Source organism: Pseudopodoces humilis, chromosome 1, assembly GCF_049639895.1.
Source record: "Pseudopodoces humilis isolate 2021_Gansu_Grassland_sample_001 chromosome 1, ASM4963989v1, whole genome shotgun sequence".
Lineage (NCBI taxonomy): Eukaryota > Metazoa > Chordata > Aves > Passeriformes > Paridae > Pseudopodoces > Pseudopodoces humilis.
In genome coordinates this window covers 94,160,936-94,177,138 of record NC_142200.1, presented here as the reverse complement: position 1 = coordinate 94,177,138, position 16,203 = coordinate 94,160,936, and the positions used below count along the sequence as shown (strand labels likewise).

Here is a 16,203-nt window from a genome sequence, read left to right as displayed (position 1 = left end):
ATTGTGTCCGAATTTAGCTGAGGAAATTAGCGAAGCAGAAATCATACTCCCCGAAAGCCTCTTTCTTAGAGAAGACTTTTCTTTTACACACCTATATTAGCAGTGAATATGTATAAAATATGTATAGAGCATAGAAAAAAAAACCACATGGTGCAATTCCCTCTTTTCCTTCTCAAAAATCCATCAAAAATATGACTCAAGTAATTTAAAAAACAGGGTTGAAAGTTTCTAGGCTTGAAAGCTGAAATGTACCTTTCAATTTCATAAAGCAAGTAGGAACATGAAATTTTGCAATCTTCAGCACTAATGACCATTTCTTATGACATTCTCTTACAGTTTTTAATTAATTCCAACAAACTCACCTTGCCAATTGTCTGTCTCTATCAAAACACTGTAAATTCCATGTCAGGATGCAGTCTTTACTGATCTGCCTGTTTTCATTAAACTTCCAGGAATATAACCACAGTATATATCTATATATCTATCTATCTATCTATATATATAAAATAAAATCACTAATACTTACAGAACCAAATTCATATAAAAGTGTATTGTTCAAAAAGTCTCTAAATTTTAAGACGTCTAAAAGATTAACCTTAAGATTTAAGGTTCTTTAAATACTTATTTTTTTTTTAACAACTAAAATATAGGTCTGTACCAGAAACACTGCTTCCAAAACCTATTTACATACACAAACACTACTTCTGTAAACTCTTCTACCTTCTTTCCTTCTACCTTCCAAACACTTAATGTCTATAATAAAATTAATAAACCATGAGTTTTTGTTAAATCATTATATAAAACAGAGATCAACACAAATGTTTTTTTAAAGTTTGTAACAATTATTTCAAAAAACTGAAGGTGTACAAATGCAGCTTTGCTTATATAAAAGAATGGGCCTTTTAAATTGCCATAAAAACCAGCTGTGAAGACTTCTGTCTAAATCAGTTCTAAAAACATCTGCCAAAGAAAGCATTCATCATTTAAATTCCATGAAAATGCTTTGCTCACTTCACTTTACTGATTTCTCAGATTTTATCACTCCAAATTACAAAAAAAGGAAGATCCTTAATAATCCTACCAGCAATTTCTCTACTTAGTTGTGCTAAAAATTCTTTAAAAGATTACTATTCCAAGGTATTTGCATAGAGCAGAATTTGGCACAGAAAGCTTTTAAGTAAGAACCAAATCACAAGAAATAATTCCAGCTGTAATTCACTCTAAGACCACCAGTTACATTTGTATTTTAACCTTTAAAGTTGAAGGGTTAACTAATCACTAGTTGATGAATTTGCTTTTTCCTTACAGCAACATCAATAAATTTACATATATTTCAAACTTAACATACTAATATCTATAAAATTAAAAAATTTAACCCCTCTACCCTAATGTAGTTTCAAGTGAAGTGAAAACCAGGGTTACATGCCAAATTATTATTATAATATTTTATCTGATTAATAATAATTATCATCAGATTGTATTAATCTGATTAATAATAAGATTAATACAAGTTTAGCTCATGCTCTCTCTTGCAAGGCAGACAGGAGAAGCACAACAGCATCAGCTTTTCAGAGCTGTTTTTAACAGCTGGCAACATTCTAGTAGGGAAAATGCAGCCAAATAAATTAAAAGATTTGTGACAAGCAAATTATTCTGTGTTCTATTCTCTGCACACATCACACAATACAAAGTTACTATTTATTTAATTTGTTAAAAACTTTAATTAAAAGTACTAGTGTATGACAAACCTAGTGCAAAGGAACTTCCAGCCACCACAGATGAACCATTCTAAACCTCTTCTCCTCTGAGAAATTCTGGCTCTTGGTAAAGTATGGTAATCACTTTCATCATTTTCAAAGCCTTCTTCTGACATCATTAGTGGCATTTCATCCAAATGAGAGGACTCATCTTCCACTTGGTACCTGGCAAAATGAGATAAAAGCACTACATAAATAGCCAATACATCACTTTTTATTACTAGGAATCTCCTAAACTAACAAGTTCATTTTTGCCATATGGAATTTTATTAGGGAGATATTTCCATCTAAGCATTTCATGCATTTTTGTTAATACATTAACAAGATATTCTGATTTTAGTTTCAAATTGTGTTATTGAGCAAAAAGCTTGCAATCATTGTCAATCATAGTATAAATAATTATATAAATAATATATAATTTTTATATATCATTTGTGCATACCAAGTTGCAACTTCCTAGTTTTCAAAGGAGTCTAAGATTTTGTTAAAAGAGAAGTTACTTCTCCAAGCTTATAGCAGACACAAGTGACTGAGTTTTCATGGGAGTACAGACTTTATATTTCCATTATGCTTTTTCAACCTGCTTTCCTAAACTCTTTTTTTGTGTGTGCAGGCCTCTGAGCCTCACTTTCTACACCAGCCATCAGTATCTTCATTTTAATTATGAAAACATTATAGTTACTCTCATAATTCTACACAAACACATTCACTGAGTCAAGAAGATTTGCCTGTGGGACCCATGGAAACAACATTAAGCTAACAATGGTCCTTTCCTCCCCAGAAACTATTATCCACTCTAATTTTACATATGTGGAATGCTTTTTAAACTAAGACAAAGCACTAGAATACTCAGTAAAAAAATTCTTCTAAGTGCATGTAAATTGACTAACTTACTCATTTCATACTTTTATACCTTTGGGAAGATGACTGAAAGAAGATGCACTGTTACTCAGAATCAGTAAATTTAATTTTTATGAAGCTGTATTTAAAGTCAACTCTTAGGTGAATCCTGGGACTGCCCATTTTCTCCACAGTAACCTAAACCCAAACCATATAAAAATAATAATTAACAAAACTAGAAATTCATTCCTTTTATGCGAGTGAGCAGTTGGAGTGCACGGAGCTCTGCCTATGGATGTATAAGGAGGCAACTGAGAGCTTCTGGGTTAAGAGCAAAGAGAGAACAGGTAAAGGCAGCATTTTAGTAGGTGTCTGGTAGAGACCACCTGCACAGGAAATGCATGTGGGTGAGGCCCTTTACAAACAGAGAGGAGCAGCTTCACATTCTCAAGCCCTGTTCTTCATGGTGAACCTCCACCACCCTGGTATCTGCTTGAGGAACAACACAAAAGGACAGGATCCTGGAGGGTCCTGCAGGGTCCTATTGTCTTTGACAATAACTTCCACCTCTAATTACTCAGGAGGAGCCCATAAGACAAGACGCTCTGCTGAACCTCATACTCACTAAGCAAGGAGGGGCTCACTGGGAGTGGGAAGGTCAACACAGCCTGGACTACAGTGACCATAAGATGGTGAACTTCAAGACCCTCAGAGCAGGAAGGAAGGCAGCAAGCAGCTCACAACCCTGGAAATCAGAATGGATTCGGCCTTTTCAAGAAGTGCCTGAAAGAGTCCCATGGAATAATGTCTTGGGGAGAAGAGAAGCCCAAAAAAGTTGGTAAGTATTCAAGAATCAGCTACTCCAGGTTCAAGAGATTCCCATCCAATGGGATGGCCCTGACTGGACAAACAAGGAGCTGTCCAAACCTGGACACAAATATAAAGTGCACAGAGGGTTGATATAAGGACAGGTAACATGGGGAAATACAAAAACATTGTCAAAGCTTCCAGGGACAAAGCTAGGAAAGCTATAGCCAAATGTAATTGAATCCAGCCAGGAAAGCCAAAGACAAAAAGTTTTTAAGAAGATGGGTGAGATAAGGAATACTAGGGAAAATGGGGTCTCATTGAATAAGACAGGGGATATAGTTACATAAGACATGGAAAAGGCTGAGGTGCTGGATACCTTCTTTGCTTCAGTCTTGATTAGCAAGACTGAATTATAGGAGTCCCAGGTCTCAGAGAATAGGAAAAAAAGCCTAAAGCAAGGAAGATGAGTCAGGGAACACTTTAGCAAACTGAACATAAATATATATATATTTCTTTTATACAGTATAATATTACATATATAATAAAATATATGTAATGAAATAAATATAATATATAGTAAAATATATAAATTATTAGTATTCTATTATGTATATTTATATGTAAAAATATAAAAAAGCCTATGGGCCCTGATGGGATTCACCCACAAGTGCTGAGGAATCTGTCAGACGTCATTGCAAGGTCAATTCCAATAATCTTTGGTCAACTGTGGCAACTAGGAGAACTGACTAAAGATTGGAGGAAAGCAAATGCCATTCCTACTGTCAAGAAGGGCAAGAAGAAGGACCCAGGGAACCTGCCCATATCTTCCAGTTTCACCACAATCGCTGGGAAGGTGATAGAGCAGCTCATCTTTGGAAATCTTTTCCAAAAAAGGACAAGAAAATAATGAGCAGTAATCATCATGGCTTCACCAAAGGGAAGTCCTTCTTGACCAACCTGCTAAAGTTGTAAGATTAAATAACTGACCTGGTAGATGAGGGAAGAGCAGTGGATAGTGTGTACTTGGACTTCAGTAAGGTCTTAGACAGTGTCTCCTGTAAAACTCCCATAGACAAACTGCTGTTGCAATAGCTGGATGAGCAGACAGTGAGACGGAGATCCTGTGGTAATGGCTAGGTCCAGAGGGCAGTCAGTGGCACAAAGTCTAGTTGGAGCTAGGTACACTAGGTCAGTGTACCCCAGAGGTCCGTACTGGCTCAGCCTTCATTTAATATCTTCACTGATGAAGTGAAAGATGGAGCAAAATACACTCTCAACAAGCTTGCAGTGACACAAAACTGGAAGGAGTGACAACAGGCCAGATGAACATGGCCCTACCCAGTGCAAATTTGACAGGCTAAAGAAACAGGTTGATGGGAACCTCAGGAAGAATTGCAGTTCTGCACCTGAAAAACCTCACTCACCATTACATGCTGGGGGCTACTCCAGGGAAGGAGCCTGGTAGCAAAGAATTTGGGGATCCTGGTGGACACCAACGTTGTGCCCTCACTGTAAAAAAAGGTACCAGTATTCTGGGCTGCATCAGGCAAAGTGCTGCCAGCACATCAAGGGAGGAGATTTTTCTCCTCAGCTCAGCACTGGGAAGGCCACACCTGGAGCAGTGTGTCCAAGTGCGAGAGAGACATGGTCATGCTGAAGTGAGTCTAGTGAAGGGCCATGACAATGATGAAGGAACTGAAGCTTCTCTCCTACAAAGAAAGAATGAGAGAGATTGGACTGCCCAGTCTGGAGAAGAAAAGGCATAAATAAGCCTTGTTATTATATTACAAGCCTAAGAAGATCCTGATCTTATCAACATCTATGAACCTGAAGGCAGGTTGCAAAGATGACTGAGCCAGGCTGTCTTCAGCAGTGCCCAATCACAGGACTAGAGGCAATGGGCACAAACTGAAACACAGAAGGTGCCATCTCAACATCAGGAAACACTTAACATGTGGATGACTGAGCACAGGCATGAGCTGTCCAGGGAAATTTTGGCATCTCCATCCTTTGAGACATCTAAAACCTGTCTGGACACCATCCTGAGCAAGAAGCTGCAGCTGGCCTTGCTTGAGCAGGAGGGAGTTCTGCTGACAGAGGAGCACCCTGAACAGCATTCAGTCCAAAGTCTTAATAGACAAATATGGTATTTTTTTTTAAAAAAAGCAATATTACAAATACAAGGGGTAAGCATGAGAAGGCTTGCATTTTTTCAACTCACTATATATTTAATACAAAAACCTGAAACCATTTCCTTCCCCCCTAGATTTTCTGTATTGAGCCTTATTGCCTACAAAAATATATATTAAAGCAGTTATTAACTTTTTTGGATGCCAGAAAAGGGAGGGAGGGAAGTAAGAGACTGAGTATTAGATTTCTATTGAAAAGGTACACTACATACTTTACACTGGCTATATAATAAATTGGTATCAACACAGTTAAGAAGTAAACTTTAATAAGGAAGGGGAACAAAAAGCCCCAAAGCCACTATTGTTCACCAAGTTTTGAGCTAGGCACTCCCTCTTTTCTTTGGCAGGTAATGCACTGATTTTTGCACTGCCTTGGAATCACTTGGTACGGAACATGGAACACCATTAGGAGATGTGTTCAGACCAGATTAGAGAATACTGCATAACTAGGAATAATAATAAAAAAACATCTCCCACACCCAGCTGCAACTCGAGTATTGGAACCTTAAGTGCATTAGGCCTTACGACAAGAAATCTTCATCAATGTTTCAAATGGTGTAAAAGCACTACCACACTGCAGAAAATACAATCAAAGTTTCAAACTAAAATACACTGTGCTAATGTTAAAAGTTAGGAGTTCCCAGAAAGTTATGTGAAGATAGGGCATAGGAGATGTTTTCCAAATAATTGCTAAGAGCACCCACTTAAAAAAAAAAAAAAAAAAAAAAAAAGTTTAAAACAAACATGAAAAACTTGACCTTCACAATGGTGTTTGCAAAAAGCTGTCTCTGATGTTTAGTTTAACATGACAATCTAGCAATATATTTCCTTTCTCACTATTATTATTAATGGGCATTAAGAAAAAACATACAAAAAATTCTCTTCACAAAACACAGGGCTTATTACAGGTTAACATATTATACTAAATTACATTGATTGCTCTCAGACTAGATCAACACTAAGTAATAAAACCACTGCTTAGAAAAAACCCAAGATATTACTTTATTCTTAGACTTCCAATAAGACAGGTCTGTGTTTAAACATACAATGTTCAATGCTTTTATAATATTTTCTAATTAAATTTGTAAATTACATTATCATCATTTTAATAGAGAACTTTATGCTGCACTAGTGTTTTGCTCTTGGACATCCAATTTATGATGTATTTTAACACCACACAGTGAGATCAGTCTGCCAGCTGTAATGGACTGTACAAGATATCACAAAGTAACACTTTTACTTCCATGCAAAGTTAACAAGTGTCTGATTTGAAAAATAGTATCACTTATAAACAACAGTAACATAATAAACAGGGGAAAATCTTGAAGGAACACACTAATGCAAGAGAATAATGGGAGAGATTTGACAGAGAAACAGTCACAGATATGCTTAATGTTTAAATCTATTTTGTAAATGTGGTAATATTTGTGGAATACATTGATCCTCTAATCCTAATTTCTTTAAGATTTGTTTACCATTATATTAAAGACAAGGGGGTTTTTCCCCACAATTGGTATCTAGGCTTGCACTTTCAAATATGGAGCTTCACCAAGTAGTGAAGATAATGAGCATAAGCACCATCGTGTTTGGTAAGCCTGACTTCAAAATACAGTCTCTGAACTGGCAAGCAATTTATTCTGTTTCAAAAGCAATTTTGCTATTGTGTTGGAAAATTGTACTTCAGTATTTAAAAACAGTAAGATAATGAATAATGGATTTTTCATAACTAGGATGAGAACAGAAATCTTTGTGTCTTTGTTACCTAGGATTCTACCTGCACTTAATTGCTTGAAGTGCTGATTTTCCTTGAGTGACAAATCAATTAAGTATAATCCTAGAAACTTGTATTAAAATAGGGAAGCACTGAAAGCAACATGAATAAAGAAGCCAGAGTGGAGACATCAAAACTCTCAGCATGATTGCTACTAAATCAGGTATGAAGAAAACTATCTTGACAAAATATGGTTTCCTAAGAAAAAAGGGAACATTAATATTAAACAACTTTCCACAAAATTTGACTACTATTAGGAATCTCATTTAACAGATTTAACTGAAATAAAGCCATGTACAATAAATACTTTTTAAGTGAAATTTTGATATAAATATCTGCTGTGAAAATGATGCCTCAAGTCACATGTACCTACGTCATTCCACTTTGATGGCTGTTTGCCAGAGTAGATACAGCTGCAGAGTTTCACAGGTACCATAACAGGTAATGGAAGCCATTCTAAGTTACTTATATCTAACATGGCTACACATAGGAATATAAGCACTGTGTCAGATCCTGCATAAATATTCATTCCTCATCACCTGTCACTTTTACTATAGACTATCATTCCTTCACAAGTTGGAAAACAAAGCTGGTGTCTTAAAGTAGTATTTCTCAAACCTAGTGAAAAGGAAAAAGGAATGCATGGTCCTGAGGCGATGCATGAACTGGACCCAGGAAATGGCTGTGGGATGCAGAGTAGCATGGAAGAGAGGCTGCAGTGGGAAGTCTTGAGTAAAAAAGCTGAGAAAGACCAGTTGAGCTACTGTGACCATGCTGTGACCATGTCCCCTGCTGCCAAGAGCTGGCCATTTGGCTGAGTGGCTGTGGCAGCCACAGGACTCCTTCAGTTTCCCATCACAGGCAGAGGACAGAGTAAGCTGCACAATCTGTCTCACTCATACCCTATCCTGCTCTTCCTCCAACCTATGTGAACGCTTTCCAAGTCTGAGGATAAATGAGGATTCTGCCAAATTGTAGAGAAGAAGTAGGAGAAAAAATGAAGAAAGTGACAGGCATATCCATACAAAGAGCAAGGATGAACCATGAAATCAGCAACTGCTGTAGACTGCCTTTATCACTAATGAAACTGTACAGATCATGTCCTCAAACAAAGAAAAAATTCCCAGGAAACTGCAGCTGTATATATTTTATAAAGCAAGGCACATTCATCCATAACCATGTTTATGACTATACAGTGTATTTTCATGTAATCCTTCCTCTTAATCTAATAACTAGTATATCCATAAAGCAAATTGCTTTGCTAGAAAGTTATTCCAGAAAAATCAAATTACAAATACTTATTTTCCTTAAATATTACCCTGCATTTCTAAGAAGTAGAAGTTACATTTTTCCTCTAATTTCAAACACCTCTATGCTTCACACAGCAGTAAACTCTGTTAAACTACAAAGCAATCATGCTGTTCCAAGATTACAACAGAAGTTGAAAATGGAAAAATCTTCTACAGCTAAATGCATGAAATTTAAAGAATTTCCTTCAACCTCTTCCACACAGAAAAGCTATTTCAGAAGTTTTTTAAATTGATTAGAACTTGCTGCTCTATGTCCCTATTCAGCTTCAGCTGCACCTCTAATGCAAGTACACCCCTAATTGTTGTTACTCGTGAAGTCTCCGAACACAGGTCCTGACCTAAAAAAAATCACACTCAACACAAAAGAATGCTATTACAAATTTTTATGGAGTAACCACAGTTAATACTAACAGCTTTTAAGGATGCTGGGTATTTGTAGAGCTGAACATTTACATCCATGATCTTTAAAAACTTAGTACAACATTCTCACCATAGTGCATGTTTATCCACTGGACAACACAATAGAAGGAAAAAGTACTTCTACTGTATGTAGGCAAGTTTATTACTGTCAGTGTCACTGAGATGAGTAACACCAAACTCTGCAATAAGACCAAATAAATCATTGCCCCCCCAGGCCCAAATGATACAGAGAGGTAATACGGAAAACCACAAGGCACCACTGTTGAACTACTACTACAAAAAAATGAAACAACCAAACAAGAAACAACAACAAAAAACCCCACCCCGAAACAGAAAAAACAAAACCAAAAAAAAAAAAAATTCCAAACAAACAAAAAGCTGGTATCTTCAGCCTTGCAGAACTAAGGGAAAAACCCTTATATCTGCTGAGGTAAAGCTCTACAAGCATAATAGAAACTTATTACCACAGCAGCTCCCTTTCATCAGTAGCTTTTAAAAAATTGCTTACAAGATATACTAAAACTACAGGTTCCACCAGACACCTACAAAAATAAAATATTCTGAATGCTACTTGCCCTCTCTCTCTCCTACATCACACTTTCTTACTAGAACAATATACAGAAGAAGCAAACTGGGAAGATATGTAATGAAACCTCCATGATAAAAGGCACCCGTTCTTATTACCCCTTGCTCACCTTACAAAGCACTATGTATACCTTAACACAAGATCTTTTTCAACCCATGACAAGATGAGTGAGTCTCTGTATTTAACAAATAGATACCAGAAATACCTAAATACACAGCAGGACCTTAGGAAACATCATCTACATTCAGCAGAACCCTATTTTTAATTAGTAGGGTATGTCATTGATCAGAACAACGGAGCCATTTTATCACTGTCACTGGGTATTGTTATTGACATTGTAGCCCAATCAATTGTTTTCTCTCCCTGTTCTTAGCAATCCAAATGCCTGCCCAAGCAATACAAATCACTGTATTTAGATACTATAGCTATAAACCAGGAAGGCATGCAAAAATAATAGCTTAAACATGCAGTCACTTGTGCTTATGCAAACAATAGTAACATCTGCAATAGTAATTAGAAGTTCTCAAACTTTTTTTTTTTTGCCTAAGGATTAAAACACTTCAGATCAGGATAGTCACTGTAAGAATAACTGTGCTAAAAATTGTGACTGTAAACCTATCTTGGAATGGAAGACCATTACTAGTGAAAAGAAAAACAAAAAGACAACTTTTTCCAAATGCACAGTTCTACATAACGTCAAGTTAAAGAACTGCATTTTAAAAATCACCTTTTTAGTAAAATCACCTAAAGTTTGTGTCATCTAAATTTGCATCTGCAGATAAAATATGACAAATTGCTTCTCAGGTATGGCACCAATGAAAGTGTCATTGTTTGCAAAATTATTTTATACTTGCTAGTGTGAGCAACTTTGTATGCATGTCATATGGTTACCTGTATCATTAAATCATTAAACTTTGCTCTGAAAAGTAAAAGTCCCAGAACCTAACAATGAAACACATGCTGCATAAAAGGTCTGAAAATATTAACATATAGCAAGACTAATTTAGAAGACTTATACATCAAACTTCTTGGACCTTTGTCCCAGGCATAAGTCTCAGAATCTGCACCTATCCTAAATCAAGTGTCACTCCCAAACAGCAATATTAACCTATAAATAAAGTCTTCAGCAAAGAAAGCAAAACACAGTCCAGGAATGGGAATATGTGGACTACTCTTTTTTCTAAAAACCAGAGGTACTCCATAACTTGAGATCTTGAAAACAGACTCAACTTAAGCACTGTTACACAAATACAGCATCCCAAATACAAAGCTGCCACACAAACAACCCTGTTGGAAGAATCAGAATTCAGAGATGGGATCTAAGACTAAGCCTAAGTCACTCAGTGACATATTTCCAAATAACAGGGGTGAATCTCTGCCCAAAACCACAATCCAGGAAAAGCTAATAATCAAAGGGCAGTATGTCCTGCAAGACAGTGACATCAATGTTGTATTTTTTTAAATGAAAAAGAGACAAACACTTTGAATTTCAGGTGAAGTCTATAAAAAAGGGGAGGGACTCCAGGAAAGTTCTCCTGCAAAAGAACAAAAACAATCATACATGATTAATCCACTTTGTAGGAATGGCATAATAGTACAGACAACTCTCCTAAGGAGTATTCTAGTGAGATTTCTTTATACTGCATTTGATCCTTTCCTCCTTATGCTGAAACAAAAGACAGAGGTATATTGTAATGAATATATATATATATATATATTTGAATCCATCAGCATAACATACAGCTGTGTAATTTAATGTGTTTTCATTCCCAGTACACAACATCTACATATCAACACCTACAGCCTGAAACACTTTCCAAGAATAACACATTTAGTAGTTCAGAGTTCATGACATATCCAGCAAGTATCAGCGGAACATGTAACATTTGCAACTTTTGGTATCACAGTAACTAGTGGCATATATATGTCTCTGTGAGTCGCTACCTCCAGCAAAGATTTCTGTCCTGCAGAGACAGAAGACTCATCTGTAATGGTGCATCCATTTTGCTGCCATTCCTGTTTGCTTGTCACAGAGGAAAAACAACACAAGACAGGAGCTCTGATTTAAAGGAAGCACCACAGGAACCAAGCTGATGTTAGGAGTTTTGTCCAGAAGGAAGTGCAGGTGTGCCAGTACAAGCATGGAGAATTAATAAGCAGTACCCACTCCCATACACTCCCACAGCTGCTTAACTTCCAGGACTTTCTATGATCATGTCCAGAGTAGCAGAATGAATAGCATTAACATTGCTATTTCTACAAAAACAAAAACAAACAAAAACAAACAAACAAACAAAAGTAACATAGATTTTTATAGTTTATGTTCCTGGACTTAACAAGTTATTGCTTCTGGTCAAACAACAGATGTTTGAAGAAGATACTGTTACTTTGCAACAGCAGTTTGAAAACACAGATGTTCAAAAGTAAATTCAGTTCCATCTTTGGAATGTTTTATCACAGAAGCTATATTAAAATTCAAATTAATGCCAATATTGCCAGTCATTCAGCTTCATCCATCATTTTCAAGCTCATTTTCAGGATGAAATATGTAGAGCTACTCAATTAACAGGTGTGTGGGGGAGAAGATGAAATTTAAACCTGTATAACTCCGCCCAGATACTGTAAGAACTTTTGTTCTAAACATTCAGAAATACCCAGAGAAGGAGATTCATAGGAACTAGCAGCATTTCAGAAAACTACACCAAATATCACTGCATACAGTCCATTGAGTGAGTAAACTCCACTGATATGTATCAATATTTGGGGGTTTTGAACAATTATGGATATTTTTCAAGGCTTTCCAGACCCACACTTATGCCAATATAAGTCATGAATTTTCTGAGAACACCATTCTACAAGAGATGTTAGGTCCTAAAAGCTGTGATTTTTACATGGCCTCACCAAATAATATTTCTAGTTATTTTTCTTATTACTATTTACTATTACTATACTTATTGCTAGTTATATTTATTATTACTATAATTATTAGTTATTACACATGCAATAACAAAAACCACTGGAATACGAAGAATAACATCTAGACTGTGAAAATCACATTGTCGTTTAGAATTAGGACACAATTCTAACAAACAACTGAAAGGCAGCAGGAATCAAGGTATTTTAACAAAGCTCACATCAGACAATGTCAGAAATGAATAAAAAACCCACAGAATTACAGTACATGCTTCAGGGATTGTTTGTTGAATTTTCATCTCTTTTTTGGTGGTTCACTGTGGAACCTAGCCAAACACCCTGGGAAATCATAACCATAAGGACTACAAGGTTGCTGGGAACAGCCTTCATCCAAATGAAAAGCATTAGAACAGTATAACTACATTAAATCATCTTATTTTCTGCGTACTACAAAACTTGGTTTGAGATTTTTAATTATGAGGGAACCATGTGAATTTTCGTTGAACTTCAAGTTCTGCAGACTTCCATTCCCTTTTGTCTGGAACAAATTGCATTTTTTTCTACTACACATACTTTACATTAAATAAGCTAAAGTTCACAAATTGTTAAGCAACAAGTATCCTGTGTTTACTTGTACAAAAGACATTATCCTATTATTTGGTTCTTTTTTCTTTCTTATGCATTTTGCTTATGCACTAATGACATGAAAGAATTCAAAAATAATAGTATAGTCAATTACCTTAAAACAGAGTTGCTCCATCAGTGGCAAACTGCAGAGACAAGCAACAGCAGCTGATCTATTCTACAGCTTGCCCTGCCACAAGCACCTGGTATATCCAGTTGTGCCATTCAGAAATATACTACTGCGGCCCCGACCACAAACAATAATAACAATTCCATAAAAAATCATGCAAGAGACTTCCTTCCAGTGACTGGGTATCCTTCATGACACCACCTTTATGAATATCTGGAGTGCAAGTAAATTTATGTTACATAAGGGAGCGCTGGAAAGATGTGATTTTCTGGTACCAGCTCAGGAGTCTCAACACCTCTCACCTCAGCCCTAATATGCCAAATATAATCATACACTGCAAGCACAGAATGCCCAAATAAACCAGGTATTTTGTTTATGGATAAATGATGGTTGACTACTGTTTAGTTCCTTATCAGCTCCAAAATTCCACCAGGCTTCTTGTTCTCCTGCCATCAACCTCACATGACAGCACAGGCACAGCACAGTCAACTTCCTTCCTGTGTTCAGCAGTTGATTACTCTGTGGTTGATGATGACAAATACAAGTCAAACAGATGAGAACGAGCCTCAGTGCACGTTTAAGGTGAACCTGAATGTTCTCTGGTCCTTTTTCCCTCACCATGTAAACAAAAGCAGCAATTAGTTTCCTGTAGATAACAACCTTCAAGCTGAAGGACAAGACCCTGAAACAAGTGCTGAACCAATCAGCTTTTTCCCCAAGTTTTTTTACAACTATGCAAGTTGAATATACTAAACAATAACAAGGATTTTTCAAATTAATCTTAAGGTGAAAAATTTTTTCTCCAAGACAGATTTCCCTAATTGTTAATGGCAGCACACAAACAGTTCTCTGTCCATCTGAGGCAGGGAAAGAAGAAAGAAAATATAAAAACTGAATTTCTACTGCAAAAGTAGCAAGTTGTGCTAAACATCAGAAATAAAAGCAGAACAGGATGCATGTATTCATTGAACCATAGGCAATATTTAATATGTATTTTTATTTTTTTTAATTTTTTTAATTTTTTTTGTTTTAAACAAGTCTTAACACATACAGTATGAATGTATAAAATACATTAATCTTGTCATGTTTATTTATATATAAAGTACATCCCAGGACATTTCACAAATCTTAGCTGCCACAATTTTATACAGAAGTGTGCATATTATTGAAGTTTTTTTAGGTGTGTGTGGGAAAACATATTCCAGCTTTAAAATATGCACTATCTGTCTGTCTAAATACATCTAATAAGCACAAAGTGCACTATGGACAAACACTGAGTATGAAAGTCTTTGTCCTCACTGCAAAGTGAGCTACAGCAACACTGGCAAAGACTCCTACAGACTGCTTAGCTCAAGCAAAAGAAGTTATCCTACAAATTAGCTGCAAGGCCAATAAAGGTTAGCAACTGATGAGCTGTATTAACTGATGTTGCACCGCAGCAGGACAATTAATTTGAGTTAAAAACACTACCACTCTTAAGTTAAGGACGTGTGTGTAAGACTTGCAAAAGACTGTAAATTCTTCACTGAAGAAACAAATCACAGAAAGTCAAAAACTCTTGAAGGTCCAGAAACAATAGCACTGGATTAAATCCAGTATAATCCAGTATCCAGTATATTTTAATGGATGTTTGTTTCTAGACATCTTCAGAGATATGTATTACACCCCTTTAGCCAAAATCCTCAAGCATACACGCACATGATAGGTTTCTGCATATCAGAGACCTCAATGACTTCAACACTCTCCTAAGTATCTGACATCAGGACCTTTGCAGCAGTTTCCACAGGAATGCAAGGCTTCTCCAGAGGCTGTGCTGAAGATAAAGATTAGAAAAGCAGGATGAATCATTCATAAAGACACAGAAGCTATAGTTCAATTACAAGCTTAGAGCCATAAGACTTACAAGTTGTAGTTTGACTATCTGCACTGCTGTATTTCCCCTTTTACTCTACACAAGACAGCTGTGGTAGACTCTACAGAAGCATTCCCATGTTTTTATTCCAGGTCCATAGGACACCTTCCAGAGATGCTCTCACAAATCCAATATAAGGTATTCTTAAAGGAGAATGACAAACCTACTCAACTCATATTAAGAAAAATAAAACCAATAAAGTGAGTGAAGAGGCTGGTGTAAGTATTCTAATTCTCAGAGCTCAAATAAGCAATTTATTAATCAAGTGATCAAAAAAGAGCAAACACAATAAATGAGCCTGACATTTTTTAAAGCTTTTATATGCCTACAAGAATGCACACAAAAGTAATGAAAAACATAAATAATCACTTTTGTGAAGGATCAATATGTTAAATACAGAGATTATGAAACACCGTAACTCTGAAAGACATCATCTAAACTGGAAGGAATGTAGTCCAAATCTTTGGAGGTCAATGTTGATCAAAGACAGAGGGCAAGAAGCAAATCTGTACTGAGTTGGTAGTTCCTAGCTACAGCTTGCCAAATCTGCTCATAAAGCCACAATTAAAAAGTTTGTCTAAAGAACCTCAATGACACTTGCACACATACCTTCAATCAGCCTGTGTAACTATCTGAGTTATGGACTCAACCCATCACATCTACAGCATTTTTTCAAATCACCAGAACACTCCTTGTCAACTTACAACAGAACTCCCAGTATCTTTCACAGTCTGAACTAAGTTTTTGCCCACCAAATCCTCATTGTTATTCCCAAGCACACCTACTGGGAAGCAAATTTCAGTGACAGCGTTCTCTGATTCAATTCTCTAAAGAATAGGGTTAGTGATGATGACACTGCCCTACCTCAAGACAAAGGACAAACCTACTACAAATTGTCATTCAAATATTAGTGAGATGGGGAAGGCTAAAACTATGGCAGA

General features: G+C 36.3%; 1 protein-coding gene across 3 annotated transcripts in view; it reads right to left on the bottom strand.

The window, feature by feature from the left end:
- The window catches only part of ATP9B (ATPase phospholipid transporting 9B), a 154,139-nt gene that overhangs the window by 136,746 nt on the left and 1,190 nt on the right, over nucleotides 1–16,203 (bottom strand). For all 3 annotated transcript variants that reach the window (XM_005525241.3, XM_014254567.2, XM_014254568.2), the window contains exon 2: nucleotides 1,749–1,922. In XM_005525241.3, coding sequence (XP_005525298.2) covers nucleotides 1,749–1,922 — 174 coding nt within the window. The remainder of the gene's footprint in view (nucleotides 1–1,748; nucleotides 1,923–16,203) is intronic.